The sequence below is a fragment of the Clarias gariepinus genome, chromosome 1 (genome assembly GCF_024256425.1).
Source record: "Clarias gariepinus isolate MV-2021 ecotype Netherlands chromosome 1, CGAR_prim_01v2, whole genome shotgun sequence".
Lineage (NCBI taxonomy): Eukaryota > Metazoa > Chordata > Actinopteri > Siluriformes > Clariidae > Clarias > Clarias gariepinus.
The window spans coordinates 42448209-42463641 of record NC_071100.1 but is presented as its reverse complement, the minus strand read 5'-3'; the positions used below and the strand labels follow the sequence as shown (position 1 = coordinate 42463641).

At 36.8% G+C, this 15433-nt stretch overlaps 1 protein-coding gene across 1 annotated transcript; it reads right to left on the bottom strand.

Moving 5' to 3' along the window:
- Positions 1-5655: 5655 nt before the first annotated feature.
- On the bottom strand, positions 5656-15210 carry c1h14orf119 (chromosome 1 C14orf119 homolog). Its single transcript, XM_053495931.1, has 4 exons — positions 14927-15210; positions 7427-7501; positions 6836-7249; positions 5656-6212 (listed from the first exon to the last, which is right to left on the bottom strand). Exons 3-4 carry the CDS (start codon positions 7244-7246, stop codon positions 6039-6041), a joined length of 585 nt encoding a protein of 194 aa, XP_053351906.1. The 5' UTR covers positions 7247-7249; positions 7427-7501; positions 14927-15210; the 3' UTR covers positions 5656-6038.
- Between the last annotated feature and the right edge of the window lie 223 nt (positions 15211-15433).

Below are 15433 nucleotides of genomic sequence, written 5' to 3'. Positions count from 1 at the left end.
GTCTCAGAGAGATTAATTTGTTAATTTTCTACTGGGCGCACATGCGCAAATCATCGCAAAACCCCTGTAGGTTATGTACACGAAACAGACATTTCTCAATGACTCCTACTCCGAGTTGTTCGTTCTTTAGTCACGTGACACCCATAGATGCTATGCAGTGCAGTACACAGGAAACAGAATTGAACGGTTCTCCTCAATTAGTCTTCAATTCCCGAGTCGTTCATCCCTTTGTCACTTGACTCCCATAGACGCTTTGCAGTGCAACAGACTTAAAAGAACAACTCAAACTGAAAGATATGAGAGGTGAGCAAATCATTCTGGGCCCGGTTTCTCGAAGGCTTCTTATTGCTAAGTAGTTCTTAAGTTGTACCTTAACCTCTCTCTTAACGTTAACGTGCAGTTCCCGAAATGTTTGTACTCTAAGTATCTCTTGGGTAAGTCACATGTTCGTAAGGTTGGTTGGGACCAACCTTAACTCACTCTTAGCGTAGTTTCAGCTCAAAACGCTAGTCGCCGCCACTGAGCAGCAGTCTTTATAAATCAGCGGTGTATGCAAGCACATTATGGCACGTTATCAAAGTCGTATTAATGATGGAATATACTGTAGGCCTGTTTAAGAATTTTATTTTATTTGATATCAGAACTAATAGAGTGACTTTTAATTAGCCTATTTCATAATGTGACTAATGCATTAAAATTGGCGATCACTTTTAATATTGAACAGGTGGCAAACAATTTGGCAGCGATACAGCGTGTTGTTGTGATAAACTGAAGACGACACCGTGCGCGGAGCCGTGTGGTTCATGTACATTTTTTCCTTAAGCCAAAACTTCAGCCCATTTTATATTTTCCCTAAGGTGGCTATTTAAAAAAAAGGTTTCGCCTTCTAAGGCAACAGATTATGGAGCTTCTTGACCTGCTCAGACCTGCACTTGCCAGGCCAACGCGTCGTACTTATGCTCTACGTCCCGATGTTCAGCTGCTCGCTGCTTTTTGTTTAAAACATGTTTCACTGATCATTAGCCATCATTCATGACTGGATGGACTTTTCACCTACGTAGTTTCGCGCGGTGGCCGTAAATATGGTTCATCAAGATTCACCGCAAGTTTTTGCGCTGTGATTACGCTTCCATCTTTCCGCATGAATAATAAAAAAAAAATCAAGCTAAGCCAGAAGCTTGTCCGAGAAGTTGCACAGCTTTTTTAAGTTTACTCAACTTTTAGAGAAATTTGCCGGCCAAAAAAATATATCACATTGCAGATGTTTGGTTGACACAACATTGACTCTTAAGCTGACTTAACTTGTATTTTAAGTATTTAAATCAGCTTAAGTAGTATTGGTTGTGGCCTCAATTAATTATATTTCTCTGGGGTTGACTTTTCATCTACTTAAAAAAGTGGGGGCATGGAGGCAAGTGTTGGTGATGCGGTCCCAGCAAGAGACAATTAAGATTCTCAGAATCCACCACTGCTGGGCGACACTGGCACGTTTGAATGCCATAGATGCAGTTGGGATGACAATATAATTGAGCAGATGAATTTTCGTCGCCGTGTCGATCTTCTTAGTCAACCAAATTAGCCATACAGTCCCTGACAAAAGTCTTGTCGCTTATTCATTTTGTAGAAACACCTGACTTTGAACTAATCAATTGGTTTCAGAAATAGCTTATATGAAAGCTAAAACCCTCCCAAATTATGTTTCAATTAAAAACGATTTATCATTTATGGAATACAGAAAGGTTGAATTTTGGCAAGACAAAACTTTTGTCGCCTACATAAAGTAATCTGAAAATTTAACAAATAATATACTTTAAATGCAAAAATGTGTTACATATCATCAGCGAATTAAATTTCATATCTTGTATGACGTCCATGAGCTTGAAGGAGTGCATCCATGCGGTTCGGCAAGGATTCAGATAATTTATTAATGAGGTCATCAGAAATAGCTAAGAAAGCAGTCTTGCATGCCTCTCAGAGTTCATCAACATTCTTTGGTTTTGTCTTCCATGCTTCCTCTTTCATCCTCCTCCAGACATGCTCAATGATGCCTTAACCAGGGCCAGGGGTAGCTCAGTGGTTAAGGCATTGGACTATGGTTCGGAAGATTCCAGGTTCAAACCCCACAACCACCAAGTTGCCACTGTTGGGCCCTTGAGCAAGGCCCTTAACCCTCAACTGCTCAGATGTATAATGAAATAAAAATGTAAGTCGCTCTGGATAAGAGCGTCTGCCAAATGCCTAAATGTAAATATAATGATGTTCATGTCTGGTGACTGGGCTGGCTAATCCTGGAGCGTCTTGATCTTCTTCGCCTTGAGGAACTTTGATATGGAGATGGAAGTATGTGATGGAACACCATCCAGAATTTTGCCTGTTTTATGGTTGGGAATATAGGAGGTAGCTAAGATTTCTTGATATTTTAGTCTATGGATGTTGGCTTAGACCCCACAGATCTCTCACACACCCCCATACTGGATGTAACCCCAGACTATGATTTTTCCATTACCAAACTTCACTGTTTTCTGGGTGAATATCGGATCCTTCCGGGGTCCAGTAGGTCTCCTGCAATATTCGCGGCAACTGTGAAGTAATTCAACAGAAGATATTATCTGAAAAAAAAATCCACCTACTTCCACTTTTTCACCGTCCATCCTTTTGGCAGGCTGTGGGCCTTGGCAAATGCCACACTGTTTTTTAATTGTCTTTTGTTTAGTGCTGGCTTCTGGGAACTGATTCGACCATGGAGGCCATTTCGAGACAGAATTCTACAAACTGTTCTGGTTGAGAGAGGGACTTTAGGTGACCAGGTCATGTGGAGCTCTGCTGCAGTGGAAAATGGGCTGGCCTTGGATTTTAAAGCCAACAAATGGTCCTCCAAAGCAGTTGTCTTGCAGGGTCTGCATGACCTGGACTTGTCAAAAACGTCTCCAGTCTCTTCATATATTTTTCTTATCCTTTGTACTTGATCCTGAGACACATTGAAGGTGTCTGCCACGTCAGCAGTGGATCTGGTCTTCAGCCTCTTGATACTCAACATTTTATCGTTGATAAATGATGTTGATATTATATTTATAGTCTCAGGGTGACTCTTAGGCATGTTGTCAGAGGTCTAGTTGCAGATGATGTGAAGGTCTAGTGTACTGGGCTCTTTTTATACACACCTGAAACTTAACTGATCCATTATTAGTCACAGGTGACAAGACTTACAGTGGTGTGAAAAACTATTTGCCCCCTTCCTGATTTCTTATTCTTTTGCATGTTTGTCACACTTAAATGTTTCTGCTCATAAAAAAAACGTTAACTATTAGTCAAAGATAACATAATTGAACACAAAATGCAGTTTTTAAATGAAGGTTTACGTTATTAAGGGAGAAAAAAAACTCCAAATCTACATGGCCCTTTGTGAAAAAGTGATTGCCCCCCTTGTTAAAAAATAACTTAACTGTGGTTTATCACACCTGAGTTCAATTTCTGTAGTCACCCCCAGGCCTGATTACTGCCACACCTATTTCAATCAAGAAATCACTTAAATAGGAGCTACCTGACACAGAGAAGTAGACCAAAAGCACCTCAAAAGCTAGACATCAGCCACGATCCAAAGAAATTCAGGAACAAACAAAAGTAATTTAGATCTATCAGTCTGGTAAATGTTATAAAGCCATTTCTAAAGCTTTGGGACTCCAGCGAACCAAAGTGAGAGCCATTATCCACAAATGGCAAAAACATGGAACAGTGGTGAACCTTCCCAGAAATGGTTGGCCGACCAAAATTACCCCAAGAGCGCAGAGACTACTCATCCGAGAGGCCACAAAAGACCCCAGGACAACATCTAAAGAACTGCAGGCCTCACTTGCCTCAATTAAGGTCAGTGTTTACAACTCCACCATAAGAAAGAGACTGGGCAAAAATGGCCTGCATCGCAGATTTCCAAGGCGCAAACCACTTTTAAGCAAAAAGAACATTAAGGCTTGTCTCAATTTTGCTAAAAAAACATCTCAATGATTGCCAAGACTTTTGAGAAAATACTTGTGGACCGACGAGACAAAAGTTGAACTTTTTGGAAGGTGCGTGTCCCGTTACATCTGGCGTAAAAGTAACACAGCATTTCAGAAAAAGAACATGGTAGTGTGATGGTCTGGGGTTGTTTTGCTGCTTCAGGACCTGGAAGGCTTGCTGTGATAGAACCATGAATTCTACTGTCCACCAAAAAATCCTGAAGGAGAATATCAACTCAAGCTGAAGCGATCTTGGGTGCTGCAGCAGGACAATGACCCAAAACACACCAGCAAATCCACCTCTGAATGGCTGAAGAAAAACAAAATGAAGACTTTGGAGTGGCCTAGTCAAAGTCCTGACCTGAATCCTATTGAGATGTTGTGGCATGACCTTAAAAAGGCGGTTCATGCTAGAAAACCCTCAAATAAAGCTGAATTACAACAATTCTGCAAAGATGAGTGGGCCAAAATTCCTCCAGAGCACTGTAAAAGACTCGTTGCAAGTTATCGCAAACGCTTGATTGCAGTTATTGCTGCTAAGGGTGGCCCAACCAGTTATTAGGTTCAGGGGGCAATTACTTTTTCACACAGGGCCATGTAGGTTTGGATTTTTTTTTCCCTAAATAATAAAAACCATCATTTAAAAACTGCATTTTGTGTTTACTTGTGTTATCTTTGACTAATAGTTAAATGTGTTTAATGATCAGAAACATTTTGTGTGACAAACATGCAAAAGAATAAGAAATCAGGAAGGGGGCAAATAGTTTTTTACACCACTGTATGTCTTTGCAAAAATTGACTCAATGGGCTTTACCAAGCTGTGAATATTATAATACTTTTCAACAGTTTAGTTTTACACCGAAACATTATTACAAAAGCTGTTGGGATTAAAATGAGCCATTTCTTGTAAAAAAAAAAAAAAAATTTGAGTAGTAATATATTTGAGGGGCACTTCAGGTCAATTTGAACCCAAGCAACAAGACTTTTGTCAGGGGCTGCAGATGCTGGAAGATCGGCTCAGCCTTTGCAATACGACAAGTTACGCCGTGTTTGACATCGCCAACACTAGCTATGATGCTATTCATGTAGGTGAGTTTGGGGACCTCTGTTGCTGCCCCACCATTGTGGGATCGTCTATAGAGGCGTATCCAATTCTCATGATCTTGGTCTTGCTCCCACTAATCCGAAGTCCAATCTTGGCCACTTCCCTCTCCAGATTTGACGTCCTTGCCTTTTTGCCCTTTTTGATGGCTGATAGGAGTGCGATGTCATCTGCAAAGCTGAGATTTCATCAACACATCCTTAAACTAGCAAAAAAATCAAGTAACTTAGTGCATAACATGTCTAGTGATCTCACTTTTTGCCTGGGGCATACTTTCACATGCAACATGTTTTGGCCCCTTTGCTCTTGACAATAACAAAAATTCAACTGAACGACAGAGCTGCTCTGATTACCAAACAAATTCCAGCCATCTATTAATTTTGTAACTATTAATTGTAGATAATTTTTTTTTTATTATCACCATATTAAAAAATTAATACAAATAGTAATTAGTCAATGCAGGCATGTGCAAAGTAAACAGATAAATAAAACCCAATTTATGGATGTCATATTACAACAACAAAAATAATATAAGGAAAATCCCTACAAAAATTTAAAATAACATTTGTTATAATAAGTGTATAAATTAATATTATAAGTATATGTAAATAAAAATACAAAATAACAGTTTACCTGTCATTAAAAAGATAGTGACCATGCAGACCATTTGGCAATCATATGCTTTTATTTTAATCATGTTTTACATCATGCCCTTAGATTTTATTTATGATCACTGTTAATATTCATTCATGTTATTACAGTCTGTCATTTAAATGTCATTACATTGAGTCTCCTTTGGGTGATCAGCTGCCTTCTAATATTAATCTTAAGTACTTTGCCAAAAGAATTTACTCCTCCAAAAGAAAAGGCGTTGTTGAATGCACTTTTAGATGAGGCATACATGAAATAATACATTTTTATAAATATTTATCTAGAAGTAATTAATCTCTTCCAGCAGTACTAGCTAATTCTTTGTAGAACTGACCAACAAACATTGGATCCTTTTCTTCCAGGCTGGTCAAGAAGGCATTTCTTTCCTCCTCAGTCCATGTGTCAAACCACTGTGTCCATAGCCTCAACTGACAGTCAAAAATATTGGGAGAGTGGTCCTTTACCTTAAGTGCAGAGGAAAAACACATTTTTGAACAGCCATCATGCCAAATTACATATATGTAATAAAGTGTAATTGCTACAGGGTAAATTCAGACTGGCTAAGGATTAGATTACTTAAAGAAACAACCAAGGGTCAATAATAACTTAAAAGAATGATCCCATAGTGAAGCATGTGGCAATATCACGTTGAACATTACTCTTGGGCTTTTGGTTGCTTCTGTGGTTTCCTTCTCTTCCCAGTGACTGTTAGTAGATTTTTATTTATTTATTTATTTATTTATTTTTATTATCAAACCTTTATGAATATTTTTTGTTCCAGAACCTTGTCATAGACTTGTTTTAATAGCTCCACTGAGTTCATATTATCCACTTTATTCATGAATAAAGGAGAAATATTATAGAAGGTATTAGTTTAATGGTGTTTTATCTAAAAAATATATTATTATTATTATTATTATTATTATTATTATTAAAAATAAAAAAGAAGAATTCACATTTCATGCAAATTTCCATAATTTTCTTTTGATTGTGTAAAGCTTCTTTTGTGACTATGACAATTGCTAAAAGCACTATACAAACAAAATTTAATTTAATTTACTTTAAAAAAGAAGAAGAAATAAAGCACCTGTAGTTTGTTAAGGTGCTCCAGTAAGCTGCAGACTTTTCCTGGTACTGCCTTTGAAATTAGGTCTTGAAGAAAGCATTCTTTTTGGGGGCAACCCCAGCCAAGAAACCAGTTAATCACACAACGCTGTTCCTGGAGAGTCACGTATGACATATGCACTGGACCATTAGTCTGGTTAAGGGAAGAGATCTGCTCCCCCTCTTGTGGGCATACAATTTTATTTGAATCAGTAGGGTAGGACGTATTGGAGGACTGAAGGAGCTGAGGCAAAGCTTGGCTCTCGGATAAAGCTAATGGTATAGCTGATCTGGGATTTGACTCAAGGCATGCATGATTGTCCAGTGTATGGTTCTTCATGGAATGTGATTGAGGTAGGCTTGCGTCTTGCATGGCATGATGAAACCAGGCCATTATCTAAGGTGGAAAAAAGTGCACTATTAAAAAAAACTGATGACCATTATAATACTCAAGTATTTGATAAATTAATGCAAACCGATATCCGATCAATTAACACAGACATTCTGCTTTGCATACATTATATTAGTTAAATCTGTATTTTACATGCAAATGTGGAATCTCTCTTATACACACCTCTGACCATTATCAACATAAGCTCCAGGAATTGACCTAGCAGGGTGTCATGGGAGTGAGCTGGGGTGCTGCCACCTTAAAGAAAAAAATTAAAAAGCCTTGCCATAGCAATCCAAGTTTGATACAGACATTAAGCAAGATGTAGCTAGTTTGAAAATTATGTTATCCTATCATCAAGTTAAAAAAAATTTAATATCTGACAAGTGTACCTGAATTTTACTTGCAAAGTGTCAGTGGTAAAGACAGTGGCAATTACTGTAGGTAAGGTAATACTTTATTGAAAAGAACCTGACTAAATTATACAATTAATTATCATTTGTATAATTTTTAGTACTTTCTGAATTTTCTTTACTAGTTAGTAACTACCTACCACTAGTTAGCAAATAAAATTTGTGGAAGCTATGAGGTGAGTCAACATCTCCAACAGCTAATGCAACAGCAATCTGCATGTAATGATAAATCACTTAATGACATTTGTTTTTGTTTCAGTAATGAAGCCAGTAAAGAGTATGTTTATCTCAAATAGAGAATGTGGCAGGGACAGCAGGTCAAGCATCAGCTGAGGACAGATAGGAAGAAGGTTGTACCAGCAGATAGGGCTGGCCAATATGACAAACACATATGGTCACAATATTTTTCCATTTCAATTAGTCTTGATATTTATCATGAAAATGACTAAAGCCTAAAGAGAGAGTCTGTTCGTTAAAATTTCTAAACCAGAAAGCATTTCCTTAGTTTATTGGTTCTCCGGCATGGCATAGGCATAGAGATCCTTCCACCTTCAAAGCTGCCAGTATTCTCTTAGCAGAACACTGATTATAACTGGGTTGCTACCTAATGCTACCTAATAAAAATTAAAAAAAACAGCTAATCATTTTGAGGTAAGGTTAAAAAGAAAAATCAATAAACATTAGTTAAACAGTGATAATAAAATCAGACCTAGGCTCAGTGTGTCACTGTTGTACATATATTTCAACAAACCTTTCAGAAACAGCAGAGTACTGTAGTTTAAAAAACTTATTATTGCAGGACCTGTAACAGCTGCACAAAATAGTGCACGTTTTACAGGTCCTGCAATAATGTTCTAATGTTGCTATTTTCTCCTTCTTTTACATGATTATATAAGATCATCTTTGCTATAACACTCACCCTCAACTTAATCATTCATGTGAACACGCACCGCCACATCATAGATATGGAACTCCAAAGTGTTCAAAATTAAATAAACAAATAGGACATGATGAAATAAATAACTCTATGAATAAATAAGACACATATATGTAATATGAGAATGAATGATATTGTGAAATAATGAAACATATTTTGAAAAAAAGCTTATTACTGTGAAATATATTGCACTCTGCTATATAAATTTACTTATTATTATGAAATAATTTTTATGGTCATTATTTTTCCCCAATAACAGAGATTATTGCAGAGGCATTTTATTTAATCATGTTGTTTTTATTTCAAGATGTCATTTTTTTAAAGTCAGTTTTTATTTCAAAATCCCGTTTTTCACGATAGCCTATTTATTTCATAAGAAATAAATCTTATGACTTTTCAGCAGAATGAGTCGTTCTGTCAATCAGCGCCAGTGGGTTGGACCTGCGCGCCTATTGTTTACCTGGATACCTGCTTCGCGGACCGCCGCTACAGCTAGCAATAAAGTGCTAGGCAGTGGCGGAATGGCCGTCTGGAGTACCGGGCGTTCTCCCGGTGGGTCGCTGGTCAATGTGGCTGGCCCAGTCAGTATGTGAATTTATTTTTAAAATCACGGAAACTATAATATTGCATCTCTTTTTTACGCAGATAGATGACTGCGTTAATCGTACGGCAAAAAGTGCGTGTGTTTTGTAACGGCCATCACTATGTTGTATATCACATTATGTATGTACAGTATGTTGCCCTTTATGAGTTGCAGCGCGTGTCCACTGAGGAGGAGTGCGCGTGAGGAGGTGAATGTGTGCGCGTGAGGAGGAGAGAACAGAGCAGGAGCTTAGCTGTGCTGCTCCCCACCGAAATGCTCTATTGTTTTACCCTTTTCTTTACTTTTTCTGTATGTTTTGTATTATAATTTTGTGACGCTGAAAAAGGCTGATAAAGTTTTTGTGCTGAACACTATTGTTGGCTCTGAGCTCTTTTTTCCCCAGCTATTCAGCCCAAAGCAGCACAGTTTGTGTGCATGTGAATGTATTGTAATCCTATTCCATACGTGTTCTAAAACCACGCCCCCATTCACTTTTAATTTACAGAGGGAGAGATATGGATCATTTCTTGATACAGCAAAGAATGAATAATTGTCATGGATGAAAATTAAAAAAAAAAAGGAAAAGGTGAAGCTACAAATTTATGCAACAAGAAGAAAAAGCTTTAAAAGCAGATGCTGTGAAATTCTTCAAATTAGCAGATTATCCCTTTTGCGTGAAAGGAAATTACAGTTCCACAGGCTCTGACAGCTCTAACATACGGTCAGGAACAGCGAGTCTGGATCCAGCAGCCTCAGAGTCAGTGATGATGATGACCAGCACCTCTCCCCTTCTGTACCCGAGCCAAGTGAAAATCAACTGAACAGATAAACTGGAATAAAATCAGAGGCAGCATTAGCTCGGGCTAGTAAACTTAAAATTGTATACAATACTAATTAAAATGTGTAATTCAAAATAAGGCTGAGAAAATATTATTTTGAAATAATATTGACTACAATAATAATTACTAGCATGAGCTGATGCTGCTACTGATTTTATTCCAGCTTACCTGTTCAGTTTGATTGGCATCATTTTCACTTTGGTAGAGAAGGGGGAGGTGTTGTTCATCATCAGCAGGCACTGATTCATCATCACTGACCTGCTGCACTTGCAGCTTACACTGATTGGTGTATACCTGCTTGCTGATACACTGAGTGGTGTATCTTACACTGACTGCATCACGATGATCCTCCCTGACCTGCTAAAATATTGTCTTTATAGTTTTATATGTTGTTTGTCTTAATGTTCTTTCCTTTGTTTTACAAATATGACCCAATATACACTACTGTTCAAAAGTTTTAGATCACTTGCAAATTTCTTTGTTTTTCTTTAGTGATTTATTTTCTACATTCTACAACAATACTGGGGATTTCAAAACTATAAAATAACACATATGGAATTAGGTTTTCACGTAACAACAACAAAAACAACAGTTGTAATTTTAATACACAGAGGTCAGCCTTTCTGTAATAGTTCTTGCAAGAACAGTATTGTCAAGTGCATTTGCAAAATCCGTGAAGCACCATAAAGTAACTGGCTCTCATGAAGGCCATTCAAGGAGGGTGAGACCAAAACCTACCTCTGCCGCAGACGAGAAATTCATTTAGAGTTATCAGCCTGAAAAATGACAAATTAACAGCACCTCAGATTAGAGGCGTTATGAAGTCTTTACAGAGCAGAAGTAGCAGACACATCTCACCATTAAATGTTCAAAAGAGATTAATGCATTTTTTGGACGCCTTTAGCATTCCTTTACAATCTAGAAATTAATCAAATTCAGGGACGATCATGGAGTTAGAAAGTGACCCTAAACTTTTTTTACCAGTAGTGTATGTTCAGTGATACTTTAAATAATATACTTAAAAAGCATTTATTTCTGTATTGCAATATATGTTTATACTAAGGTGTGTGCTAAGTCAAAAGTCACGGAAGATGGCGGACTGGTGTGAACTTCAGCCAGTTCTGCTCATTTTAGCAGATCAGATAGAGAGGGATAATTTACCAGTAAACACTGTACTGCCACCTACTGCATAAAATATGTATTGCAACATTAGACCTAACTCGATACTTCATGCGCAAGTACTTACGTCTGAATAAAGCAAGTAGGGATAACTGCAGGCTGGAGCAATAAGGCGTGTCGAAAGGTAGGACGTGCCGAAAGGTTTCTCATTGGTGAAAGGAGCTTCTGCGTTGGCCAATCAGCGGTAATCTTATTTATATGTAAGTACTTTTATTTTAGCGTGGAAAAACATGGCGGCGGTAAGGCTTGGTGTGGTTAGTCAATATAAATAATTAGTTTCTTTATTTTCGTCAATTAATTGTTTGTTTAATTGTTGTCGAGAGACACATATTACTATGAGACGAAACACGGACAGGCTTTCACTCGAAGTAAGACTTTGCAGTTTGTATCGGTGTCCGTTTTGCGCTACAGATGTTTTTAGGCCTCGTGAAATGTTTTAGGTCTCGTCATTTTATTCTGACCGAGAGTTTGAAGGATTCTGTTCCATGGACTGCTACTACAGCATAAATAAATGAATGAATGAGCAGATTGAGTGTACAGGTTGGGTGGAGTACACTCTTAAACGGAGCAGCTCTGCCTCTAAATAAAATGTTTTATTGGCTAAAATTGTGTCTGTTTACTGAATAAGTGCCACTTCAAAGGTTACTAAACTGTACCCATCCTCCTCTTTATTGTGGTGTTTTATGAACTATTACATTATACATTTTTCATTATGCTCATATCTATTTGTAAATAGTTAAGAACAACTTGTATATATATATTGACCACCCACTGTAAATTTATAATTATAGTTACTTGCAATATGTAAACTATGCTTACATAATATCCTGCACATAAGTATAATTACCAGCCATACCAGTTACCATAATATCCTTCTGTAATAGTTACCCATAGCTTCTCCCTGCACATATCCCTCTTAAGTGTACTTAGACTTTATACCTTTATCCTGCACTTTCTGCTAATTACATTTCTGGTTAGACCTAAACTGCATTTCGTTGCCTTGTACTTGTACATGTGTAATGACAATAAAGTTGAATCTAATCTAATCTAATATTTGTCCTTATCAGGCAAAGTTAACAGTATTGTCAATTCTGCTACATGTACAGTACATACATATAGAGAATTGAAATTACATTTCTCTCAACCCTTGTTACAAGTAACACTGAAAAAACTTTAACACTGGAGAACAACAGAGGTAAGATAATTGAGTTACTGTTCTGCAAAAAGGGACAGTTTACAACACAAGGCTGATATGGTTAAAAATGGAACAGTGCAATAAGAATAGTGCAAGTGTGCTTATTTTAGTTAAGTTAAGTGACATTTTAAAGAGCAATATAAAACAGTATAAACAAGAAAGTTTATACTTTTTAATGTAGTTGCACTTCTAGTAAAACTACAGAAAACAACTGTCAGTTCAAAACCTTCTGAATGACTAATTCTGTAACTTTTTTTGGTCTTGTTTAACCAATACACAGTTAATAGTATTCCAAAAATATTAAAATTACATAAACAAAAATTTATGAACAGCTTGTGGTACTATATTCTTTAAATAATTGTAATTTGATTTTGATTATGGGTTTAATACAGTTAAGGCTAGAAGGAATACAGCTCGAGCTCTATTGGGCATGCGCACATCAATCTAACGTTTTTTTTCTCTCACTATACAACGATAAAACTTTTTGTATTACAGAAAAATGATCCAATAGGTATACCAATTAATTTCATTGTTACTTTCCGGTGTTATGCGCTAAAATGCCCCCCTGCCATGGATTGCCCTCCCATACATAACCACTATCAAATATTATAGTAGAACATAAATTCATAGGTTTATTATTATCAAATATGATATTAATATTATAATAAATAAACCCTAGTTACATGACAGCCATCAAGACCATGAATACAAATTCATGTTTATTTTGTGGCACATTTATTTTTAAGGGCTTTATCATGAATATACAAATAAGCATTTATATATATAAAAAAATATATATATTGTTTATGATGAAAAATTAGAGTAAACTATTTTTATTAGAAAATAAACATCCAAAAGTATACATGTTGTACAGGAGGTATATTTCCCTTTTAGCCACGACCATGGCTCAAACGCGCGAGGATGACGTCAGTAACCCGTGGCAACGCAGTGGAATGTTTAGAAAGGAATATTTGTAATATCGATATTTTACAGGAAAAGAATGGAATTTTAATATGAAGGATTATGTTGGCTGCATTACTAAAACGCATTAGAAAAAACAATAGCGTTTAATATTGTCTCGAATAAAGGAGCAACCAATCACACAGCTGGCTCCGCCCTATCGCTCTTGATTGACAGAACGACTCGTTCTGCTGAAAAGTTGCATTATGAAATAAATAGGCCATCGTGAAAAACGTTTTTATTTTTTAAATAAAAACTGACTCAATATATCCAAACCATTTCCATATAACTGACGTTGTGTCTTTGTCTGAATTTCAACTGCACTCCCAGGCCCCTACGTAGACGGTTACACTATTTTTCCCCCTTGTTTACAATTCACTTAAAGCACAAAACATTGATTTGGGGTAAACTGCAGACTGATTTGTCGTTATCATTTACATATGTACACAGCACCAAGAAGAAAGAAAGTAAAACGTCTTACCATTAAATGAGTTATACTGTACATGCAAATATTAACTCAGGATTAATTAAAATACAAAACTGTATTTTAATTAATCCTAAGGTTAATATTTGCATGTACAGTATAACTCATTTAATGTTTTTTTTTTTTTGCTAAATCTATACAGACTGCTAAACCTATAAGTCTATACAGTTTGCTGTTTTGGGGAAAAAAAATATACATCACTCACCCAAGTTAGCATGTTGCTAACAAAAAGAATTACCTAATTCTACCTGGAAATTAGCACTTAATGCCAAAGTATAGTTAGTAGTATTTAGTAGTATCTGACTACTTGTACCAGAAAGAATGGAATAGGAAAATATGGCAAAAGAAAGGAAGGACCCATGATCCAAAGCATACCACATCATCTGTCAAACATTTTGGAGACTTCATTGATGTGACTAGTGATAAAAATAGACAAATTCTGAAGCAGTATGCTTTCTGCCCAGGTTCAGTTAAATGTTGCAAAATTGATAGTACAGAGCTTTACAGAACTGATGGATAACAGCCCAAACGTACCACAAAAGCAACACAAGTCAAAGAAATGGACTGTTCTTGAACAGCCATGAGCAACCCATCAGGGACAACCTGATCATTTTTATTCATACACATTTCTTTACATTTTATACAAATTTCTATAATTTTCTTTTGACTGAAGCGACAATGACAATTGATCAAAAGCGCTAAACAAACAAAATTTAATTGAATTAACCCAATTAGCCCAAAGGACCATGCTTTTCATTTACTGAAGACAAAACTGAAACTCAGTGAGGGATGTCATTAAAAATTTACATTTAAAATTATTTTTTTTGTCACTTTGTGTCCATAAAAGCATGAGAATAGTAAGGTTATTAGGGTGTAATATTTGCTACACAATCAGTTTAATAATCAAACTAACAATTATAGTGATTAATAAATAATTGAATGTTTAAACCCCCGTAACAAATAAATGAATAACCGTGAGGGAAAACACTGACATCTGAGAGTCTGGAGTGTTTTACAGGAGAAGTTTTAAAGTAACACTTGATAAACTGCATGCAGAAGCTTTTAAATTAAATCGGAGATAAAAAATACTTACATGCACTGGATGCAGAACAAAACAACTTGTCCCCTTTGTTTCTCTTTCAGGAAGATGTGCTTTCTGTACCAAACCAATTTTCATATGCAAAATATGTAGAAGAGGCACTAATCACCACACGGCGGTTTGCTCAGGTACAGCCTGTAGGCTGCGTTATATCTTTAGGACTTGTCTCCTCAAAAACAAACAAGAACAGGAAAAAACAATGCATAGATACACGTCTTCCTGCTCCTCTTCTTCTTTTCTGGCGTTTAGCGGCAGTTTGCATCCACAAGGGTGCATTACTGCCCCTTCTGGCCGAAATCCTACCTTTTCGTCGCTTACTCACTCACTCCTCGTCTATATCGCTTTATTCCAAGTACCGGGGGCTGAATCTGGAGCGGGGCTGCACATGTCGCCCCGCCCACATGTCTTCTCATTGGTTGTAGGCAAATTAATAATATCGAGACACGTAACTCCCACAACTCATCTCATTGGTGGCAAAGTAATGACGTTGAAACCTTTATT

Excerpts from the sequence above, each read along its gene's own strand:
- c1h14orf119 (XM_053495931.1), bottom strand. The coding sequence starts at position 7,246 with ATGGCCTGGTTTCATCATGCCATGCAAGACGCAAGCCTACCTCAATCA. Across the intron at positions 6,213-6,835 it reads AGCACCTTAACAAACTACAG|GTAAAGGACCACTCTCCCAA; the intron begins GTGCTTTATTTC and ends TCTGCACTTAAG.